The sequence below is a fragment of the Octopus sinensis genome, linkage group LG14, assembly GCF_006345805.1.
Source record: "Octopus sinensis linkage group LG14, ASM634580v1, whole genome shotgun sequence".
Classification (NCBI taxonomy): Eukaryota; Metazoa; Mollusca; class Cephalopoda; order Octopoda; family Octopodidae; genus Octopus; species Octopus sinensis.
The window spans coordinates 2,895,093-2,915,287 of NC_043010.1; the positions used below are offsets into that span (position 1 = coordinate 2,895,093).

General features: G+C 34.5%; 1 protein-coding gene across 6 annotated transcripts in view; it reads right to left on the reverse strand.

Annotated features, from left to right (window-relative positions):
* Positions 1-20,195, reverse strand: part of LOC115219527 (protocadherin beta-15) — a 291,794-nt gene that overhangs the window by 150,303 nt on the left and 121,296 nt on the right. For all 6 annotated transcript variants that reach the window (XM_036509221.1, XM_036509218.1, XM_036509220.1 and 3 more), the window contains exon 2: positions 4,692-7,153. In XM_036509221.1, coding sequence (XP_036365114.1) covers positions 4,692-7,109 — 2,418 coding nt within the window. In that variant the 5' untranslated portion in view covers positions 7,110-7,153. The remainder of the gene's footprint in view (positions 1-4,691; positions 7,154-20,195) is intronic.

Genomic DNA, 20,195 nt, shown 5'->3' on the forward strand with positions numbered 1-20,195 from the left:
GGATTTGGTAGTATCACAAATGTCTCGGTTTTTGTTTGCAGCTATGCTATTAGTATGTTTCAGTTTGTTTGTTTTTTTGTCACTTTTCCTGTCTATCTTTAAATCCATTTATGTGATTTTTCAAAAACTCTGGAGAATATTTACTGTTCCTATCTTTGTGGTTAGCTCATCAGTCCACTACACCAGAGTGGGGTTCCACTGATAAATAAACTAAAATAGATGTTCATAAAAAGCATGGTTATGTGGTAAAGACGCTGGTCCCCAACTACATAGTTCTGAGTTCAATCTTACTGCATAACATCTAGAGCATCTTCTACTATAGCCCTAGTTACTAACCAAAGCCTTGTGAGCAGATTTTGTTGAAGGAAACTGAAAGAAGCCTGTCGTGTGTGTGTGTGCGAGTGTGTATACCTATATATATATATATATATATATATATATATATATATATATATATATATGTATATATATATATATATAGATATATATATTATATATATTATATATTATATATTATATATATATATATATATATGTATATATATATATATATAAGTATATGTATTTATCTATGTATTTGTGTTGTGCATATGCTCACCACCACCACCACCACCACCACTTGGCAACTGCTGTTGGTTTGTTTATGTCCCTGTTACCTAGCAGCTCAAGAAAAGAAATCAATAGAATAAGTACCCGACTTATAAAAACTTCTGCAGTTGAGTTGTTTGAGTAAAGCCTTTATAGAATGCCCCAGCATGGCTGCAATGCAAAGACTGAAAGAAGTAAATGGTAAAAGCTAAAAGATAGAATAAAGTCTTAGACAATCCTTGGTTTTCTATTTCAGAGAAATGGGAAAGATGCTGAAATGTTTCAAAGCTCTTTACGGTAAAATAATTTTTTTTTCCGTTTTCCCTCTGGAAGAAAATGTCTTCTAAATAAAGCTCTGTGAAATGTGACCATTTACAGTAAAAAATAACAATAACAACAACAATGAATACGATAATGATAATGATGATGATAATTATAATAACAGAAATAATTTTTAACATTTTTGAAATTGAAAATTACCTGTAACTATCAAATATTAACTCTTAAGCATTCAGATTACTCTGCCAAATATAATGCAAGGCATATTTATTCAATTTGTTTTGAATCAAACCTGCATTATTCCAAAGCTTCAATATTTCAGTGATGTGAATGCTTATTTTTAGAATGACATTATAGGGTATGTGTGAGAAGTTTGATCTGGCCATAAAGTAAAAGTATAATATGCAGGCCTGATGTAGTCAGTGCAAATGCTGCAGGGTCGAACGTGTGTTTTATTTAGCACACTGGCTGAAGCATCAGTTTGAGTATTCATACTGCAATTATTCATGATAGGTGGAGGCGCAATGGCCCAGTGGTTAGGGCAGCGGACTTGCGGTCGTAGGATCGCGGTTTCGATTCCCAGACTGGGCGTTGTGAGTGTTTATTGAGCGAAAACACCTAAAGCTCCACGAGGCTCCGGCAGGGGATGGTGGTGATCCCTGTTGTACTCTTTCACCACAACTTTCTCTCACTCTTACTTCCTGTTTCTGTTGTACCTGTATTTCAAAGGGCCGGCCTTGTCACTCTCTGTGTCACGCTGAATATCCCCGAGAACTACGTTAAGGGTACACGTGTCTGTGGAGTGCTCAGCCACTTACATGTTAATTTCACGAGCAGGCTGTTCCATTGATCAGATCAACCGGAACCCTCATCGTCGTAACCAATGGAGTGCTTCCAAAAAAAATTCATGATAGACAGGGAAAAATGGGACTCTGCAAGCTGTATATGGTAATTAGTTTAATCATGAGCCCTAATAAAGGTAGTTATACCTTTCGTTTCTCATCAGCCATGACAGGAATTATAATCAAAAAACATTTTCATAATGTTTCTCATATTCTCATAAAAGAAGGGTAATAAACGTCCATTCTGTTGCAAGCATAATGGCCAAGTCTTTCTTTTGAGGATACTTTCCTCTCTTTTTCTTAAGACCCTAGAAGGAAACATGTGTGCTGCCTTTTTATTCTGCCTATCCATCCATCCACCCATTTTTTCAGCCCACTCTGTCTGGGGAAGTTTTGCAGGTAAAGTTCTCAGGTATCTTCTTCTTAGGTCCTACGAGAAGTAAAATATCATTGCACTTTACTATTACCCAAGCATGACCCAATGCGACTGGATATTATCCACCTGTCTCCTCATTGGTCTAACCTGGGGGTTAATTGTTTTAGGTGCCTCTATGGTTGAGAGCAATCACAGGCACCTTCTCTGCCTCACTCTTAGTTCATTGGAACATCCAGGATGTGACAGCTGGTGTGTGTGTGCGAGAGAGAGAGAGAGAGAGAGAGAGCTGCTCCAGCATCTTGGCTGGTATTCATTAGCGCCGCCTCGACTGGCTTCTGTGCCGGTGGCACATAAAAAGCACCATCCGAACGTGGCCGATGCCTGCGCCGCCTTGGCTGGCTTCCGTGCCGGTGGCACATTAAAAGCACCAACCAATCATGGCCGATGCCAGATCCCCCCCCCTGGCACCTGTGCAGGTGGCACGTAAAAAGCACCCACTACACTCGCGGAGTGGTTGGCGTTAGGAAGAGCATCCAGCCGTAGAAACACTGCCAGATCAGACTGGAGCCTGGTGCAGCCCCTGGCTTCCCAGACCCTGGTCGAACCGTCCAACCCGTGCTAGCGCGGAAAACGGACGTTAAACGATGATGATGATGATGATGAAGCAATATTTAATAAAGCATCTTCCTCAAGAACAACATGCTGCTTGGTCCAAGAACTGAGCCCACAAATCCCCTAACTATTAGGCCATATGCCTTTGTAAAAAGATGTACCAGACGCTTAAAAATAATGGAAAAATATACAAAGAAAGCATTTCCGGTTATAACAGAAACTTCAAATAACTTGAAAATTTGTATTGACAAACAGGAACCAAAACTACATAGTTACTTCTTTTGTTTTGTTTTTGCTTTATATGATTATTATTATTCTTAAAGTTGTGGGCCGGGAAAACTGTTTGCACACTGGAAAAAAATGCTTAGTGGCATTCCGTCTGTCTTTACATTCTGAAACTCAAACTTCACTGAGGTCAACTTTGTCTTTCTTCTTTTTGGGTTAATAAAATAAGTTCCAGTCAAATACTGGGGTTGATGTAATCGATTGACCCCACTCAAAATAAAAAAAACAAAAAACAACTGCTGGCCCTGTCTGCACTGAAATTTGAAATCATTATTATTATTATTATTATTATTATTATTATTATTATTGTTGTGTTTTGTCAGGTTTAATTTGTACAAGCTGCGCCCAAATATCAGCCAGAGTTGTCGATGGGAAACAAGTTTTGCATCTAAGGATGCATTCAGGTGACATGCCATGCAACTGAAAAATTGATGTTGGTGTGTGATAAAAATTAAAGAGAAAAGAATTCCTTCATAATAATAATAATAATAAAATAATAATAATAATAATAATAATAATAATAATAATAATAATAAATGCCCTGATGCAGTACCAGGCAGTGGCTCTCATGGCTTCTGATCTTAACTGATTGGAAGTGTTATCATGTACATTGTTTTGTCTTGGTATAAAAGATGGGCTACAGCAAATATTCTGCTCAATACCACAGATTTGCTTGTCAGTTGTTTGACCTTAACCAGTTGAGCATGTCCCTTAGTGGCTGACGATATGTGCATCTCTGATCACGAGCAGAAGTAGTGGGGGAGCATCATAGCGGTGTGTTGAAAGGAATTCTTGGAAGTTTTGATAATTCACTTTTGGAAACATGGGCGTTTCGTTCAGCATCCATAAACAACCCTTATTCAGGAACCTTTTGAGCAGGATGGGTTACTGGACCAGAAGAAAATTCTAACTGGGTCCCACCTGCAAGGTCATGTGCTGTTTATCTTGATATGAGATCACATATGGTTGTGATGCCTAGAGTACCCTTATCAGACGGGTAGTCATGATGGGTATACTGGGCTTCGTATATTTTACCCCAGTGTCACTTTGATGGCATGCACTGCTCTCTCACTCAATAATAATAATAATAATAATAATAATAATAATAATAATAATAATAATAATAATAATAATAATAATAATAATATTATTATTATTATTATTATTATTATTATTATTATTATTATTATTATTATTGTTATTAGTGTTATTATTGTTATTATTATTATTGTCATTATTATTATTATTATTATTATTATTATTATTGTTGTTGTTGTTATTAGTGTTATTATTGTTATTATTATTATTGTCATTATTATTATTATTATTATTATTATTATTATTATTATCATTATTATTATTATCATTATTATTATTATTAATATTGTTATTAGTGTTATTATTGTTATTATTATTATTATTATTGTTGTTATTATTATTATTATTATTATTATTATTAATGAAGATTGACATAACTCTGCATGAAGGCAAAATGCACAATAAGAAGAGTGCGATACAATTTGTAATAAATAAAGATTGACTCTGTTTATTGGATTGAGCACTATTTCAACCTTCAACATTCAACTTCAATAAACAGTCTCAATCTCTTTTACAAATTGTATCATATTCTTCTTATTGTGCAATGATAATAATAAATATGATTATTATTATTATTATTATTTTTAAGAATGTCTTTAAAGATAAATTACCTGATAAGTTCCTTGACTTATTTCTGGATGTTGTTGCTGGTGGTGCTGCTGCTGTTGATGCCGTAAAGATGAACTTTTCCAGGTATTATCTGAATGAGGGTCTCTCCTTAACACAGTTGCAGGGTGAATTCCTGGATGTGTCACCATTATGACTTGTCCGTCATTTTGTGGTGTCATTTGTTGACACATATATTCAGACTCTCCTCTATCACCAATAAATTTACTGCTTTGGTCTATTCCATCGGTATATAGAATATCTCTGTTATGATTTCTTCTTACAATGCATACAGTCACTGAAACTACAATGGCAACAGAAACTATCACAGCTGCTACTACTATAATAATCATCAAATTAATATGTATTCTATTATCCGACTCTGTGTCTTCAGAGATGTACATTCTTGCTGTTGTATTGCTAACAGTTAGTGTCAAAAAGAGTGTAGTTGTTGCTGATAGAACTGGAGTACCGCTGTCTTTGACAGCTAATTCTAAATTATATGCTCCAGCATCATTTTGGTAAACGGTTCGAGAGAAAGATAAAACTCCTGTATAAGGGTTTACCTTAAATAGCTGTTTGTTATTGCCTCCAAATATTTCATACCTGAGGAAGGAATTTACATGGCTGTCTCTATCAGAAGCTCTTAATGTTGTGATGTCACTCTTACTCTGCGGATGGTAGTGGACATCTAGATTGAAAGGGTTAACACTGGGAAATGTAAAATATGGTGTATTGTCATTTTTATCCATAACTTCAACAACAACAACTGCTGTACTGTTGAGTGAAGGTATACCATTGTCTTTGACTAAAACTTTAAAATTAAAAACTTCTTGCTGTTCCCTGTCCAGTGGCTGAGTTGTTGAAATGAATCCAAAGTCAGATATTTCAAATGGAAGAAGGAGACCTTTGCTGTGACCAATCAAAGAGTAAGTCAACTGACCTCCAAGCCCTAGATCAGGGTCTGTTGCATTAATATAGCCCACAGGGAAATTGGGTTCTTCATTTTCATAAGTAAGAAATTTGAATGTATCTTTGGTGAAATGTGGTTGTACATCATTGACATCAAGCACTTGAATTGAGAACTCTCTAACAGTCTTCAAAGGTGGCGATCCATGATCCTCACAAGTAACAACCAAATCAACATGGTTGCTCTTCTCTTTGTCAATTTGTTTCATTACAACCACTTTGTACTTCTTTAGACCCAAACTCTTGAGCTGAAATCCATTATTATTGAGGTCGCAGCTAACATTTCCATTTTCTCCAATGTCATTATCTGTGATTTTCATGAAAGCGATAAAGCTGCCTATTTTAACACCTTCAGAAATTGCGACTTTGTTTTCAGCTGATTTTGAAATAAAGTTCAAGTCAATAACTGGAGCATTATTTTGGTTGTTGTTTATATAAACCAACACAACTGCTGTTGAACTCGAAGGTGGATTTCCACCATCGGTAGCTTTCACGTATAGTTTATACATATTTTTAGAACCCGATGTGGTGTCTTTTATGATATAGATATCTCCTGTCTCTTTGTCCAGTCTAAAGAAAGTTCTTGTTAAAGCTGATGTTTTGGAACTGAACAAATATGAGATTTTTCCATTGTCACCTGAATCAAGATCAGTAGCTGACAAAGTAATAATTGGTCTCGATCTATCAAAGCCATTATTAACAGAAACATTATAGAGATTTTGACTAAATATTGGTAAGTTATCATTGACATCTGTAACTGAAATACTAATTTCTAAAAATCCTTGTTTTGTAGGAAATCCTTCGTCTCTGGCAATAATTTGTTCCTTGTAATGTTCATTTGTTTCACGATTTAACTTCTCTTGTAAAATTAACTCCAGACTATCTGTGCCATCAACCTTCTTAGAAACAGATAATATAAATGGATCATTTAGATTTTTTTTTAAGTGGTAAGATATTTTTGAATTTAAAACACCTACATCTTTGTCAATGGCATTGGGAATAAACTTTGCTGTTCCTCTGCCATCAGTTTCAGAGAATTGCAAATTGATTTGTTTCTCAGGAAACTCAGGTTGATTGTCATTAACATCTTCTATGATTATTTTTATTTCAAGAATTTTTACAAAGGACTCTTTGTTACGGACTGCAACATCCACCATCTGGAAGCACTCTGTGTTATATTTACAGAGTGCTTCAGCATCCAACCTTTTGGCTGTGTAAAGTTTCCCAGACTCTGAGACGTTGAATAACTGTGAACTAGTTGTTGCATCTTGCTGGAGTGTGCTAAACCAAATAAGGTTCTTCTCCTGGAATGGTACAATACCCAGGGTTTGTGTATCTACAGCAATGTTTCCAACAAATGTTCCAGGGATCTGTTCTTCTTCTATATGATAAATATGGTCAATGCCAAACGATCTATCCACAAGCAACGGGAACAGCCACAAAATCACCAGCATTTTTCTCTTTTCAAATTGCTGTTAGGTAAGCTGATACAGAAACTCTGAAAAAACAAAAAAGATAAAAGATTACAAACTGAAAATAAAAACTGTCAGAATTTTTAGAATGACTTCAACATCAAGAAAAATATTCCATTTCAGATTCAGATTTCTTATCCCACTAAATATGAAGAAATGATTACCTCCCTTGTAATAGCTGTAACCACTAGGGAAATCACAAGTGTCTACCAAAAATATTTCTTGAAAATAAAACGACCAGCGTACTTTGAATAAAGGCTTTTGCAATATTAATATTTTGCACTGAGTTACTGAGACACCCTTATTATTCATGCCACATAATAAATACAATGAATCAGTGATGAGTTCATTTGATATATGTGACCAAGAGTGCTAGTTCACTGATTGTTATATAAAATATTAATAAGAATACCTTGACTGCATTTAGTTTTACCAAGTATACTAGCCTTCTGCTGGGTTACATCTTGACTAACTATAGCTTACAATTAAAAATAGGTTAAAGTTACAGTTACAATTAGGTTCAAAAGTGTTATTGATGGTTAGTCTCAGGCCAACCATGACACAGCAGCCAGTCCAGTGATGAAAGGCCATTGCAAACATGACAATACTCCATTTCATCTGAACTAAGGTATCTTGGATAACATTATTCAGCGTTTCCTAGTATAAGATGGTAGTGTAGGTGTAGTTTGAGGGAAATTCCGCAAATGATATCTAGCAAATTGCATGACCACCAAGGCAACTCCTCACTTGCTTTAATGTGACTCCCTCATAGACTGGAGAGGTCCAGCTGGTGGGTATTGATGTGTACTGCACCAATCTACTAGTTTTATCTCCATGACTATGGGGAACTACTTCCAATAAAATTTTGTGTCTGGTTCCACTAATTATAATCTTTTTCTTTCTATTTTGTATATAATGTTGCGAAGGAAACAAAGAATGGATGAAAAAAGACTCTATTTAAAAGCTAAAATTATATTTAGCTTCACACAAGCACACAAACACACACAAACATACAACAAATAATGAACAAACGTAAATAAATAAATAAATAAATAAAGAGTGAAGAAAGAAAAGTAGAAGAGAAATAAACAAAGAAGTGAAAAGAGAATGAGAGTGAGAGAAGGAAGGATTGCTTCTTGAAAAGTAGAGAATAACTGCTTCTTGTTATAAGGCAAGAAGAGTTTTGAAAATGTTGTTGTTGCTGATAGAGTTTCTTTAATGATGGTGTCACAGACTGGGAATCACAAACAGCAAAAAGAAGAAAAAAAAGCCCAAAACTTTGAAGAAAGAGCAAATTGGCTTTGGTCACGTAACAGTTTTATAGAGACACACACACAAACATACACACACACAACACACACACACATCTATATATGTGTATGTCTGTTTATCTATCTATCTACCTACTTAACTCTCTCTCTCTCTTTCTCTCTATTTATCTATCTGCCTATCTATCTATCTATCTTTTTGTCTGTCTATCTTTCTGTCTGCCTATCTATCTATGCACACACACACACACACACACACACACACACATACATGCTTAGAAAGAGAAAAATAGAGAGATAACATGAATTGTTCTAATGTTGGAAAATAATACTTTGTGGTATTTCTTCTAGCTCTTTACATCCTGGGTTCAAATCCCATCAAGGTCAACTTTCGCCTTTCATCCTTTCAGGGTTGATAAAATAAAGTATCACTCAAGGACTGAAATAGATTTAATATTTAGATAAAGCCTTCTAACTTTGAGTAGAATTGTAACTGAAGATTAAGACTTTGCCTTTTATCTTCCTGGATTTGATGAAATTAAGTAGCAGTCAAGTACTGGGACAGATTTATAATTCCTTTAAAGCATCTGATATATTAACAGAATTATAACAGAAGACTAGAACTAACTTCCACTTTCACCTTCCTGGTGTTCATAAAATGAAGTACCAATCAAATACAGATTTAGCTTTAATATTTCTTTGAAGAACCTTAGATGTGAAAAGAATTATTATAGAAGACTAAAACTAACTTTGTCTTTCACTCTCTCAGTGTTCATAAAATAAGGTACCATTCAAATACAAGGGTAGATTTAATATTTCTGTAAAGCATCGTAGATGTGAATAGAATTATTATAGAAAGCTAAGGTTAATGTTGACTTACATTCTTCCAGAGCTGATAAAATATACTACTAGTTAAGTACTGAGATTGATTGGTGGTCTGCTGGTGCAAATCAGTCGACATTGTTGTCTGTGTTTTAGATAAAGCTATAGCTTTATAAGATCTGTTCAGAGTTGCCTCTCTTAGGTATTTCCGATTGATAAAAGCTAAGGAGCTAGAAACATTGATGTCTAAGAATCATGATAGATAGTAACACTGAATAGACATGGTGATTTTACACCTTTTTACCATTAGAGAAAATTTTCACTATGGTAACTGCAGTGAATTTGCTTTTTAGCAGTTGAAATATGTCAGAAACATATTTCAACTAACCTAAACTTTGCATATATTCCTATAAAATATTTTAGATGTAAAAGGGATTATCTGGAAAATTGTACTCTTCACTGCCTTAATCCATCTTGCTGCTTGTCACCCAATAATATTACATACATTTTAAATTCCACCAAGGTCGACTTTGCCTTTTATACTTTCTAGGTTGATAAAATAAGTACCAGTTGAGCACTGGGGTTGATTTAATTAACTTATCTCCTCCCTAGAAATAGCTGGCCTTGTGCCAAAACTTGGAACCAATATTACATGTCTGATCATGGATTTCAAACAATAGACTATACATTTGTAACTACATGGCCTCAGGTTCAGTCCTATTGTGTGGCACTTTGTGCAAGCATCTTCTATTATAACACCAAACCAATAGATACTTTGTGGGTGAAATTGATTGATGGAAGCTGTACAGAAGCCTGTTTCACATATATATATATATGTATGTATTTGCATGTGTGTGTGTATATATATGTGTGTATATATATATATATATATGTGTGGGGGGGTGTATGTATGTATGTAGGTATGTATATATACATTTGTGTGTATTAGTGTGTATGCTTTATGTTTGTCTCACACACCTTGACTATTGATGTTTGTTTGTTTACAACCCTGTAACTTGGAATTTCAGCAAATTTAACTAAAGAGTAAGCACCAGATTTAAAATAAGTCCACATTGATTTGATTGACTAAACCATTCTGAATTGTGCACCAGCATGGGCTGTAGTCCAGTAACAGAAACAAACAAAGGAACAAAAGAATCTATCACATTTCTAAGAGTCACCAGATCCTTATCATTAGTTCTTAGGTTTTGCTGTCACATGTTAGCTGTGTTCTTTGACAGAAATCATGCAATGATGTGCAATTTTCTACAGAGGATTAATCTCCATATTATCAACATAGGGAGGAGTTATTTAAGCTTCCATTCTTCTATTCGTTGTAAGTTTTAATCTTTAATTCATCTATCATTACTGGCTTATCCCCCACCTGCCGTGGTGATTTAGTTGGCAAAGATTTAAAGAAAGAAAATACTTCATTACTTCTGAATATACTTCACAGCAGGATATAGGTATATATGTATATACATACATAATATATATATATATATATATATATATATGTATGTATGTATGTATGTATGTATGTATGTATGTATGTATGTATGTATATATATATACATACATACACGTGTGCATATGTGTACATATAGACACGTGCATAAACACAATATATATATATATATATATATATATATGAATATATGCATTTGTGTGTGTATATATGCATATGTGTATATATATATGTGTATATATATATATATATATATATGCGTGTGTGTGTGTGTGTGTGTACATATGTATATATAAACTCATATAGAAATATACATATTTACAGATGCATGTAAGTATGTCTATAATCTTTATGAAGGATAGTTCCAGATTAATGTTGGGTGCATTCAGTGCTGTGGAAATATGTGTGTCTTCACATTATCTATGTTCCAACACATTTCTTATGTAGTATTGGTTTCACATAGAGACAACATGCTCATGTGGATAAAACTCAAGACTCATTGTCATAGGAATTGAGAGAGTTCAAGTATGCTACTGGTGTCATTGTTGTGTGTTTGTAGCTTAAACTTTTTAACTCAATGTCCTTTTGTTTGTTTAACAGTCAACATTAGGGAGAAGCCATTCACATTTTCATGGAGAAAGCAATGAAATAACCTCTACTTAGTTGCTTGATTTTGTAAGAAACAGTAAACAAAACTTCTTTGTATCACAATCCTTTATCTTTACAAATGAAGAACACATTTAATAATGTAGTCCTCGGTACTTTCTGTCAGCAAAAAGAGAAAAAGAAAAAATGGTCCGATCTGAATGCATTTGACCGTAGGTCTTCTCTGTCAGGGATGAATGGGTTAAATCGCTGCAACAACCAGATCTTTGAACCCATGAGGGAGCTCTACATGGTTGCTCAACCAGTTAAATCTCTTTCAATTTATATCTTTTCATTTTAAATAAAGGAAGGACACATTAGATAATGATAATGTTATTCTAGACAAATCTCTAAATTGACAGAGGGTGGTCATAACTGGAAATTGTTTGAGCAAAAGTTTGCTACATCAGGGCTGGCCCGAGGTTAAAAAAGAACAGCCAAACACCAGAAAGAAAGAAAGAGAAAGAGAGAGAGAGGGGGGAGAGAGAGAGGCAAACAAACAGACAGACAGATTGATTGTTGGGTGGGTGAATAGGATGAATGGATGGATAGACAGATAAATAGATGAATGTGGAGCAAGATTAGTAAATTGGTAAGTTGGTTGAGGGGGTGCTGTATAGATAGATAAATAGATAGATAGATTTTATTCTAATTAAATGTTGACCTTAATGATTTAAAGGTTTCTCTGCCAATACTTTCAATTAAAGATTTTCTTTCAGATTTCTTAACAAACTATTTTACATACTGTGAAAACGTCTTTGTTTTTATTCCAAAATAAAGTAAAAACTTAAATCAAAAACTTTTATTCTATTTTTTTTTTAAATAAAAACAACCAAAATATACTTATTTTATGCTACACAAAAATCAAAAGTGAAAGCAAACATGTTAGCATGTCAAACAAAATGCTAAGCATCATTCCTTCCCTCTTTACACTCTGAGATCAAATTCTGCCATGGTCAACTTTGCCGTTTGTCCCTTCATGGTTGGCAAAATAAGTACCAGATGAGGACTTGGGAGCTGACTAGAAAGGAAGAAAGGATAAAAGTAGCATGACCCAGGAGTTGTTGCTCTTCAATTACTCTTGCAAGCAACAGTAGCCTTCTTCAACTGAATGCATGTCATTGACTGATTAAAATTATCCAAATACAACAACTTTAACATGAAATAACTTCTAAAATACAAAATTTTGTTACAAACATCGAAAGTAAACCATGTTCCGTGTGAGAAATTATACCAGTATACGAAGTTTCAAACTATTTAGTTAAAAAGAAGATAATTTTAAAAAATGTGAGTGAAAAATGAACATATCCCTTAGTACCAAGTCATACTAAGTTGTGAGTGACGGCTATGCATTTTTTCATTTCTCTTTTATTCTTTTATAAGATGGTTGAGTATAAATGATTTGAGAGAAATTAGCTTCTATTTCTAGCAGATTATGCAATCTTGTATAAACTCCCTTGTGTTATATGATGGTATGCCCTATGATTGAGCAGAGGTCGATATTTTGTGCTTGGCGCCTCCTTTGGAAAGGAAACAACCTTTTATTTGTATTACTTTATGTTAACATTAAAATTGCAAAAGAAAACAATAAGATTTTAATTATAAGAAAACTGAGTAGATCAATAAATAAATAAATAAAGGTGTAGGGGAGAACATTCCAGAAGTAAAGGAGACTGAGGAATTTGTTTAAATAATTTTGATGGAAGGATGGGTAACATGTAAGAAAGAATATGGATTCTAATTATTTTTTTAGGGATTTTTCTTTTTTTTATGTGTGTATGCTTGCCGAAGAACATTAAAGAATGGGAATAAACGCAGAAGAGTTGGATCGTGATATTCCATGAAATTAACTAGAAGTTAACATTGTGATTGACGCTTTCTTCAAAAGAGAAAAAAAAAACAATATTTGTTTTGTTTTATGTTAGACATGAATTTTAAATTAAACAAACAAATAAATAATGAATATAAAATAAAATAAAATAAAGGGTATATTGCTAAAGTTAAAAGAATTATCCTAAGAAATAATCTGGAGTAAAGAAAGAGGAGTTTATCAGTTTTGATAATTTTAATATTGGGGTGGATAAGATGCAAGGGATAGATTTTAATATCTTTTATCTTTTACTTGCTTAAGTCACTGGACTGCAGCCATGGGCACTGGGGTTATACATGTATGATGTAGTCATACTGTTGGTGGTAGTGTAGGTGTTGGTAGCAGAGGTGATGTCTAAACAAGGTTACACACACAAGCACACACACATAGACATACACTGCCTTGAGGGATTTAGTTGAACATATTGATCTCACAACATAACTTATAGCCTTCAGCATTCAGATTACTCTGTCAAATGTAACAGTTATTTATTCACATTGTTTTGAATTAATCATACATTATCTTGTAGCTAAGAGATTTCAATGATGTGATTGTTTATTTTTAGAATGACCTTGTAAGGTAGGTGGGAGAAGCTGAATCTGGGTGGTTTGAATATAAAACAAGTAGAATATTTTGGATGAATATGGCCAGTTTGCATGCTAAAGGGTTAAAGTCAGGTTCTTATTCTATTGGTCTTTTTATCAAACTGTTAAATCTTAGGAATATAAATAAACCAACAATCGTTGTCATGCAGTAGATAGGAGCTATACATAGATACAAATATATATATATACACAAACTCCACTAAAAAAAAGGTATACATACCTCAGGAAAGGAAAAATCTGTATAAATATTTAACTTGTGTAAGTACCTCTATAAATATAAATATCTCCTTCAATGTTTTAGCAAATTGCTATAACACTGAATAAAATGCGATAATACTGAATTAAAATATTTATACAGATTTTTTCTTTTCCTGAAGTGTATATATATATTTTTGGCAGGCTGTGGTTTCCACATATACAATTTACTCATAAGGCATTGGTAGGCTCAGAGCTATAGTAGAAGACACTGACCAAAGTGTTACACTGTAGGTCTGAATGCCAAACCACATGGCTGCTAAGTGAGCTTTCAGTTAGTTGAGATTGTTTAGTTCATCTTTGTTAATGTTTCACCATCTTAATATATATTGTTCTACTTTTCTCCTTTATAACAACCAATCTGAGATAGTCAACAGTTCTTCGGTTCTTCAATGCAAAATCACCTGTTTTATTGTACCTTCTATCACAATATTTTCCAGAACATTTAATTAAATCATATTTCAGACTTCAATTTATTGTACTAATTAATGAAAAATAAAGTTACATATCCATCTATGCATCATACTTAATGTATACACACTGTTTATAGATCAGTCACTGCAGTACTTATTCTGAGAAGAGATGTTGTCACAGAATGAATACTGCAGTATTCATTGTGATACTCAGAGTTCTATTTTAACCAAAACTCCTTTAATTCTGAATTCCAGAAAAACTTAGATATTTTACAAAAGCTTTCCAAATTCTAAATCTTTCTCAAAACTAACTGAAATGTTTGCAGCACATTTCGTTTTTAAATATGTCAAAGGTATGTGGCTTAGTGGTTAGGAATCTCATGATGTTAATTATATCAAAAAAGAAATTTTTAATAAAAGACTACTGGGACCAAATGTGCCAAAAACAGTGGTAATTCCTAAAGGCAAATTCAAAACCTAAACATTTTGTTTTTGTGTAAAAATGTCAACACTAATCATCCCCTACAAAGATGTAAGACTCTATAAACCATTATAGTCCAATTCACTTCAATCTGTAACTTGTGACAATTTGAAACTATTATCATGAAAATGTTCCATAGCAATATAACAAGTGAAAATAACCAGGAGAAAATTGATTGAGAAGGATTTAAATAAGAGGAAGGGCTAATTATAAGGGAATCAGATATTAGTGCATGATTAATGTATTGGACATGTGGTAATGTGAATGATGAATGTAGTAATGTGGTGTGGTACTATAGAAGTGCGGTACTATAGAAATATGGCATTATAGAAATGTGGTACTATAGAAATCTTATACTATAGAAAGGCGCAGAGCTGCAATGTTGTGGGGATGTTGTGATGCTTGTGATGTGGTGGTGCAAAATGCTTTTATTTCTAATCAACTTTCTCACAATATTCAATCAAGAAAGTAGAGCTGCTCAGGTACAAAATTCCAGCCTGCATTTTTAGGTTTATTCAATTATTGAAGGATGATGGTGTGTGTGTGTGTGTGGACGGAAAGACAGTTGTTGAGGTGTAATAATAATAATAATAATAATAATAATAATAATAATAATAATAATAATAATAATAATAATATTAACACTGATGATGATGATTCAACGACAACAATAATGAAGACAAAAGCAACATCAACAGCAATGATGATGATTTTTTCATTAATGCAATGACTTTTTTCTTTAATGACGATGATGATGATGGCAATGAAGGTGGTGGTGGTGGTGGTGGTGGTTATGGTTGTGGCGATGATGATGACGAAGTAGATGACGATGAGAAGAAAAACTAGGAGTATTTGTTGTTTAATATAGGATTTATGAACAAAACAACTTAAAACAGTGAACAAAAATGTATATATGTGTGTATGTGTAAATGTGTGTGTGTGTGTGTGTGTGGTGGGGGTTGCCAGGGAGTGTGGCAATTGTGAGTTAATCAAGTTAATGTGTTTATAAATAAGTTTTAATTAGACAAAACCATTGTGCTTCAGTATAATGGTTTGGTTGGTAAACGCAAGGAAAGTCTTGGTCAGCACAGAGATTGTGCCATATAGAGAAAAACATAATGGTATATTGTTTTTCTCAGCATTTTTGCGTTTAATTTTCTATTTTTTATCTTATATTTCTTTCAGTTCTAAGACTGTGGCCATGCTGGAGCACAACCTCAAAGAATTCTTTAACGAAATGAATCAACTGCAGTACTAATTACTTTGTCTTTTAAGCTTGATATTTATTCTGTTGGCCTGTTTTACCAAACCACTATGTTAAGGGTACATCAAAATACCAACACCAGTTGTCAAACAGTGATAGGAGGGGACAAACACAGACACAAAGACATATATATATTTGACAGGATTCTTTTAGTTAAGGCGGAGAGCTGGCAGAATCGTTAGCATGCTGGGCGAAATGCTTCACGGTATTTCATCTGCTGCTACGTTCTGAGTTCAAATTCCGCTGATGTTGACTTTGCCTTTCATCCTTTTCAGGTCAATTAAATAAGTACCAGTTATGCACTGGGGTCAATGTAATCGACTTAATCCCTTTGTCTGTCCTTGTTTGTCCCTTCTATGTTTAGCCCTTTGTGGGCAATAAAGAAATAAAGATACTTTCAGTTTTTAACCTACCAAATTCACTCAGAAGGCTTTGGTTGGCCTGAAGACATTGTAAAAAACACCTGTCCAGGGTGCCATGCAGTGGAACTGAACCCGGAACCATGTGGTTGGGAAGCAAACTTCTTACCATACAGCCACATTTATCTTATTTTTCTTAAAATCTTTTCTAAAAATATATCAAATTGGTTTTCTTAATTTAGTATATATTTCCATTGGTTCCACAAAGCATTCACTATATTTCCCTACTTCCTCTATTCCTCCTTGATCAGGGGCCCTGTTGTTGGTTGTTTGACATGCACCAATAGCAGTCAAATCTTCCTTTAATCATATGGAGCTTAATGTTACCGTTTTTACCTTGAAGAACTTTCATTATGTGTGTGTGTCAGTGGGCATGCATGGGCATATATGAGTGAACATATGTGTGTGTGTGTGTGTGTGTGTGTGTGTGCGTGCGCGTGCGTGTGTATGCATGAGTGTATATAAGACACGTTGAATTATGTAATCCTAACATATGATAGAAAGATGGGATGGTCACGGATGGAATGCTTCTTGTCATATGTATACAGCAACTAAACAACAACTACTACTAAATAACTATAGGGCAGCATGGGATCCTTTATGTAGTAAATGAACTGCTAAAAATAGCAGTCAAATTACCCTCTACTTTCTTAAAAATAAAAAGGGTGATACAAATTCCGTACTGTAGTCCTGGATACACTATTTGTCTAGAATGGTGGGGTGGTGGTGATCGTAGCTGTAATGTCTTTCATCTTTGGTCTGCTCGCTAAGAGATGACCTTGGGCTAAACAACAACAATAACAACAGCAACTGCTAGATAGCCAAAATATCTATAATCTTCGATATAAAGGAAGTTGATAATTGATGAATTCCAAAAGGCTCGGGATGGTATCTATTACACCATCTCACATACGCAATATTTTTCTTTTGTCCCTGTGTATGCATGCATGTGAGTATGTGTTCATGCAAGACTGCATGTGCTTGTGTGTGTGTGTATGTGTGTGTGTGCACGTGCATATGAGTGTTTGTATATTTTGTTTCTTGAGTTCATTTCGCTTTTTATTTTATTTTATTTTTTTTTTGTATGTGTGTTTCTGCTTTGATTTTTACTATTTTTTCACACGAAAGTAGTTAATGATTTAATGGATTTTTTTCCCCCCAACACCATATATGTTTGTGTGTGTGTGTGTCTGTGTGCATGTATGTAAATATATATGCATACATGTACACACACATATACATACGTACATACACATTTATAGTTGCATGTATATATATGTGTGCAAGTATATATATATATGTATATGTATATATATATATGTATATATATATGTATATATATATATATGTGTGTGCGTGTGTATATATATGTGTATATATATATATATATATGTATATATATATATGTATGTATATATGTATGTATATATATGTATATATATAAATATATATATATATGCACACATATACACTCATACATACACACGCATGTGCATGCATGCACCCACACATACACACACAAACACACATATATGTTCACTCACATATGCCCATGCATGCCCACTGACACACACACACACACACACATAATGAAAGTTCTTCAAGTTCCAAAGTAGGTAAAAATGGTAACAGTAACATAGAGAAAAATGGTAAAGCAAAGCAAAGCAACAAAGCAAGATTGCAAACATTGATTACCATGGTAACCCCCTCCAACCTTCCCTCTCCCTCCTCCTCCTCTCCACCCTTCACACACACCACACACATAATGAAAGTTCTTCAAGTTCCAAAGTAGGTAAAAATGGTAACAGTAACATAGAGAAAAATGGTAAAGCAAAGCAAAGCAACAAAGCAAGATTGCAAACATTGATTACCATGGTAACCCCCTCCAACCTTCCCTCTCCCTCCTCCTCCTCTCCACCCTTCACACACACACACATATATATGTATGTCTATATATATATGTATATATATTCGTTTCCTCGTTAGTTAGTCAGTCAGTCAGTCAATCATTGAATCAAAGCGAGCGAATGTGAGTGAGTGAGTATATAGCCTTGTAGCCTCCTTGTGCTATTGATAGTAAACTTGACCTGCAGCCAGCAGTCTAAAAGATCTTCAATAGGATCTTATCCAAGATATAAGCAAACAGTGTAGCTAATCAATGCTGGAACTTCCAACAATTACACAAAGCTCTATTGCAGAATATCTAACAATAGTATTGCTGCTATGACAAAAAGTTGCCTTTTGAAATACGATTTGTAAAGGAAGAATGCGGTTATAATTTAATAAAGTTTGCCTCATTGTTCTTGGACTCACTGCCATTCATCAGATGGCACTTCAGACAAAAATGGAGAGAGGAAATTAATAGGGAAAGGTCAGGAAATTTAGTTGAAGTCTTTGTACTGTTAGGTGATGGAATGATAGATGATGGGTGCTGGTTTAATGGCGTTGGCGGTGGTGGTGGTGGTGGTGTATGTTGAGATGATGGTGGTGATGATGGTGGTGTTAGTGTTGTTGGCAGTGGTCGAAGTAATTGTGTGAGTGTATGTGTGTGGTGGGGGTAGGGTAGGGGGTTGATTGAAATGGTGGTGGCGGTGGTAAAGGTGGTGGAGGTTGTGGTTGTAAAAAGTGGTCTTGGTGTTAGTGTTGATGGGGGTAAGGTGTGCATTTAAACATTATGGCATTGTTTGCTGGTGTTGTTTAGCCCCAGGACAGTGCTGACTAAAGAAACCTGTGAGCAACTGTTATCCAGCTATGACCATCTCTTCTTTATCTGAACATTTAATCCCAAGTGCCTTTCTTCTCTTAAATTAAGATGGTTGGGTATGTTTTGAAGGTAATTTGGCTGTCATGTTTAGCAGGTCAAAGGACTGGACAGAGTCTCTCTCATTAGACCTCGAGTGTTTCATTGGTGGTAGTCTCAGTGATGAAGTTGGTGCAGGTGTTGGAATAGTGTTGTCATTGAAGGTGATAGTGGTAGTAGTGATGGTAGTGATGGTGGTAGTGATAATGATAGTGATGGTGTTAATGGTGGTGGTGGTGATGGTGATGCTGATGGGTTGATGGTGGTAGTGGTTGTAACAGGTTGATGTTGATGGTGATGGTGGAAGTGACGATGGTGATGATAATGATGATGATGATGATGATGATGATGATGATGATGATGATGATGGAGGTGACGATGATGATGATAGAGGTGACGATGCTGATGATGATGATGATGATGATGATGATGGAGGTGACGATGATGATGATGATGGAGGTGACGATGATGATGATGATAGAGGTGACGATGCTGATGATGATGATACTGTTAATGGTGATGGTTTTGGTCATAGTAATGGTGATGATAACTGCAAATTTAAAAGTGATGATGGGTGTTAATAGTGAGGATAGTAGTGTAGGTTATTGCTGAAGATTAACCCAAGTCATCCTAGAGTTGTGATCAAAAACATTCCAACAGTAAATATCAAACCAGTTTTTGTTCAGCTTGCTTTGAAGCTATTCAATTTTGAGTTTAGTCCCATTGCATGGTGCTTTGGGCAAGTCTCTTATACTTTG